The 5,515-nt window shown below is 33.8% G+C and overlaps 1 protein-coding gene across 1 annotated transcript; it reads left to right on the plus strand.

The window, feature by feature from the left end:
• Positions 1–2,490: 2,490 nt before the first annotated feature.
• Positions 2,491–3,033, plus strand: LOC141701582 (uncharacterized). The gene has a single exon (XM_074505215.1). It carries the CDS (start codon positions 2,491–2,493, stop codon positions 3,031–3,033), a length of 543 nt encoding a protein of 180 aa, XP_074361316.1.
• The last annotated feature ends 2,482 nt before the right edge of the window (positions 3,034–5,515 follow it).

Genomic DNA, 5,515 nt, shown 5'->3' on the forward strand with positions numbered 1-5,515 from the left:
AGCTGAAACTTGGGAAAAGCCTGTGCACCAAAAAAAATGTAAATAAATTTAGATCATATGCAAATTATATTTGGAATAGCTAGTAGCAGTTCAAAATCAACAAAGTGAAGATAGTGAATTCAGTTAAAATTCCGGCTTAAACGATTATATACTATACAAATATTTATCTTGTTCCTTCCTTAAAAAAGAATCAATATTGATTTAATTCCATTTTATATCTTTTCTAAAGGTATGCATAACATAATTTGAAGCTGATCCACTAATAGGGAATAAATCAAACTGACTTATCACTTAAACACATAGCAGATACACAAATTTTGCTAACCCAGCTATTTCAAGTTAAAATCAGGATATTTTAGTTGTTAACATATTGGTCCCATTACACATTGTAAACTCAAAAGGGCATATATAAACAGAACACTTATTCATCCCCGCCTCCCATGTGTTCATTTCCTAGAACCAGTTTGGATGATTTTATACGATAAGTATTACTAGGTGAAGGCAATAGACTGGTTTATGAGAGAAATCCTTTTCCGAGATGATATGTTTACATTCTAATGAGTTACTATAGCATAAGAGGACTTTTTTTTATCAAAGGCTATCAGGTTTTTACCCATTGTACGCTGCTATATTATTATAGCAAAAAGTTTATATTCATATTGAACTATCAATTTTTTTTGAAAACAATTCATATTGAACTATTATTTATATTATTTAGCTAGCATTGCATTAATATTGTTTTAATTACCCTCAAATTACCTACTAATGTCTTTTTATCAGTATTAGAAAGGCTTTAATTTACTAGATAATTTTCACTAACTGAAACTATTGTAGTTGCTCTGTATCTTATTAAACTACCATTTAAGGATATGTGGATGACGATTTCGCAGTTTCTTACATAGAGCAGCACAAGAAGCACGTTAGAGTAAAGGATTAAGATAACTAAGAATACAGATATACCATCTACTATTTTCTATATTTGAAAGTCCTTTTCTAATCTTTTATTCAGTCACTTTTATATTTTTCTTATGTCGGATCAGATGGTTAATTTCTCCTTCAATATGCACATGGGAATCAAAAGACTTGCATTAATTCAACTACCATCATGTAGATTCATAGTTAATTTATTTTTGGAAAATAGTCTATTCATTGTCATTTTTATCATGTCATTGTAATTAACTTTGACAAGAAATTTGAATTCTAACACATCCAAGTGAAAAAACAGAGAACCAAATAAAGCATAATGTTGTGAATTGATTGTCACATGGTCAAATATGTAATAGTAGGGCTAAACTTAGGTGTAGAATTTTTACAATTTGTATTAATTGCATATCTCCTTTCACTTGCTATAAATATAGCTTGAATCAGTGAATGAAAAATGCACCTAGCGATTCTTTCTCTACTTCTTCTGCTTCTCATATTGCTCTCTCTCCGGTTAAATATATTAGTTATTTAGCAGCTCTTTTATTACTATAACCAGTATTTTATAACACTTTATCAGCACGAAGCCTTGTCAAAACTGAGAAGGTATAATTTTAATTTAAATATGCATATATATGAGTAGACGTGGTTACACCCTCTACATATAATTTTTATATATCTATGACCGAAGTAGACGTGGTTATACCCTCTACTAATAATTTAAATATATATGGCCGGAGCACCGCCTATTAAAATTATTTTACGGTACCATTTAATTTTGGGTAATACCGAAGTATAGTGGGAACCTTAATTTATAAATTGCATAACTATCGGATAATAAGTTTTTGCCCCTAACTTACTTATGCAGGATTGTCCATTTTAATTTATTATTGGTCGGAGATAATCTGCATACGCAGACGTCCGTATGGCGGGTGAAAATCCATTTGTCATTTTATATATAAATTTATTTATAATATCAATGATAATAATGATATATACATTGATTATTGCGTATTTATTAACGCACCCGATTAACTAGGATTTTATGTAATATTTACATTGATGAATTAAAATTTGATAATTTTTCGTGTTAATTCAGATTTAGTATGACAAATATTACAAACTTGTCGTTCGTTGCCTTGGACATTTTTGGCGATAATTATTTATCATGGGTATAAGATGTAAAGTTGCACTTGGGTTCAAAGAAATTAAGCGATACAATAAAGGCAGAAAATAAATCCACAGCCGAAGAAAACTTTACCTCTATAATTTTTCTCCGACACCACATGCATGAAGATTTCAAATCTGAGTACTTAGAAGTCGAGGATCCCTTTATTTTATGGGAAAATCTAAAGGATAGGTTCGATCACCAGAAACTAGTTTATCTACCTGCAGCTGAAAATGATTGGGCTAATTTAAGACTTCAGGATTTTAAGAGTGTCCGAGCATATAACTTTGCTTTGTTCAAAATAAGTTCTAGGCTTATTTTGTGTGGTGAGAAAGTTACTAGAAAAAAAAATCGATAAAACACTATCAACTTTTCACCTCAACAATATCAACTTAGCAGAGATGTACAGGGAGCGCAAATTTACTAAGTTCGGGGATCTTCTATCAACTCTCCTCGTTACTGAAAAGAATCATGAATTGGTGATTAAGAATAATCCATCCCGTCCAACAGGATCTGCCCCATTACCTGAAGTAAATAACATGTCATTCCAGCAGAATGTACGTGGAAAAGGGTATAGAGGTGGACGGGGCCAAGGGCGGTACCGTGGACGAGGTCGGAGCCAGGGGCATTTTCGTCTATATAACAACTCTGGTCACCGGAAGTGGCAATCTGAATCACAGAGTAAAAGAAAGGCACCACGAGGAGGAAAAACTGAAAATGTTTGCTATAGGTGCGGCATGAATGGGCACTGGACACGTAATTGTCATACCCCAGATCATCTTGTTAAGTTATACCAATCTTCTCAAAAATCAAAAGAGAAAATGGTAGAAACAAATTTCGCCAACAATAACATAGATCATTTCCCGAGAATCACAATTGGAGGAATAAGCATTAATGATCCGAATGAACCTAACGAAACTCCCATATGGGAGGCTGAAGATTAGTTTCATATAATTATTATAGTAGTGTGTATTGTGTGCTTTATTTTGTTTGAACTATGTAGTGTGTTATGTTCTTATCAAATAAATTATATTTCTTAATTATATACAAAATGGACTCTGAAGATATATGCATTACTGATTATGGTACAACTCATATGATTCTACAGAACCAAAAGTATTTTACCCAAATAACCAAAACCAAAGCTCAAGTCGGAACGATTTCCGGCGTATCTAATATAATCGAAGGTTTTGGAAAAGCTAGTTTTGTCCTACCTAACGGTAACCACATACACATTTCAAATGCATTATATTCTAGTAAGTCTACTAGAAATCTTCTTAGTTTTAAAGATATCCGACTCAATAATTTTCACATCAAAACTACCTCTGAGGCTGATAAAGAATATCTTCTTATTACTTCCGCTAATCCTAGCAACAAGAAAATCTTATAAAAGTTTCACTCACTTTCCTCAGAATTATATATAATGAAAATTAAAACTATTGAGTCACACAATGTCGTTGCTTCCAAACTCGTAGATCCAAAATCTTTTACACTTTGGCATGAAAGATTAGGTCATCCTGGCGTCTCTATGATGCGTCGTATTATAGAGAATTCTAGTGGTCATCCTCTTAAAGATTTTAAAGTTCTTTCCAACAATGACCTTCCATGTTCAGCATGTTCTTTGGGAAAATTGATTACTCGACCATCCCCTACTAAAGTTTAGCTTGAAAGCCCAATTTTTTTAGAAAGGATCCAAGGGGACATATGTGGACCTATACACCCATCATGTGGCCCATTTAGGTACTTCATGGTATTAATCGATGCCTCAACTAGATGCTCTCATATTTGTCTTCTCTCAACTCGTAATGATGTTTTTGCAAAACTACTTGCCCAAATAATCAAATTACGAGCTCAATTCCCAGATCATTGCATTAAGTCAATCCGTTTAGATAATGCCGGCGAATTCACATCTGTAACTTTTGTCGACTATTGCATGTCTGTAAGAATCTCAGTTGAACACTCAGTTCCTCATGTACATACATAAAATGGGTTAGCCGAGTCCTTTATCAAAAGACTCCAACTTATTGCAAGACCGCTGTTATTGAAAGCAAAATTACCTACATCTATTTGGGGTCACGCAATACTTCATGCTGCTAATATTATTAGGATTAGACCAACTTCCTATAACCAACATTCTCCGCTACAACTGATACTTGGTCAAGTTCCTAATATTTCTCACTTCAAATTTTTTGAAAGTGTTGTATATGTGCTGATTGCTCCACCACAAAGATCGAAGATGGGAGCTCAAAGAAGAATAGATATCTACGTTGGTTTTGATTCCACATCTATAATTAGATATCTGGAGCCTCTAACCGGAGACCTATTTACCGCAAGATATGCAGATTGTCATTTTGACGAGTTTATGTTTCCTCATTTAGGGGGAGATAAACATTTAAGCAAGGTTAATCCTGATATAACATGGAATGCATCAGGATTATATTTTCTAGATCCACGTACCGGTCAATGCAAACTTGAAGTTAAAAGAATTATTCATATACAAAATATCGCAAACCAAATGCCTGACGTATTTAACGATTCTAGAAATATAACTAAATCTAAAATACCTACAGTAAATACTCCAGCTAGAATAGATATACCAATTCAAAAATCAGATACAAAAGAATTGGTTACAGAATCAAAGCCACGCCTGAAGCGTGGTAGATCGGTCGGTGCAAAAGATGTTGCACCACGAAAAAGAAAAATAAAGAAAATTGCCCCTGAAGTGGCACATGCTCCAGAAGAAGTAAATACCCCTAAAGTGGTATTATCTCCTGAAGAGATTCCAGTCCCCGAAGATACGGGATTAAACAATCATGAAATTTCAATAAATTATGTGCATGATATGAAATTATGGGATCGAAGTAAAGCAATAATCGATGATGTATTTATGTATTCAGCAGCATTGGATGTAGACATAAATTCTGATCCTGAACCACAAAGTGTGGATGAATGCCATCGAAGAAAAGACTGGCCAAAATGGAAAGACGCAATCCAAGCAGAATTAAATTCATTGCGTAAAAGGGAAGTATTTGGACATGGTGTCCAGACACCAATCAGTGTGAGCCCTATTGGAAATCAATGGGTATTCATAAGAAAATGAAATGAAAAGAATGAAATTATCAGATATAAAGCCCGACTTGTAGCACAGGGGTTTTCTCAAAGGCCTAGCATTGATTATCAAGAGATATACTCGCCAGTGATGGATAGAATTACTTTTCGTTTTATATTAGGTATGGCATCTAAAGAAAAATTGGAAACACGCCTTATGGACGTCGTTACTGCATACCTGTATGGTTCACTTGATCGTGAATTTTTTATGAAAATCCCAGAAGGGTTAAAAATGGATGAGTTCAAGAAACCTCGTCATAAATACTCCATTAAACTTCAGCGATCATTGTATGGACTTAAACAATCTGGTCGTATGTG

Source organism: Apium graveolens, unplaced genomic scaffold (genome assembly GCF_009905375.1).
Source record: "Apium graveolens cultivar Ventura unplaced genomic scaffold, ASM990537v1 ctg4136, whole genome shotgun sequence".
NCBI classification, from domain to species: domain Eukaryota; kingdom Viridiplantae; phylum Streptophyta; class Magnoliopsida; order Apiales; family Apiaceae; genus Apium; species Apium graveolens.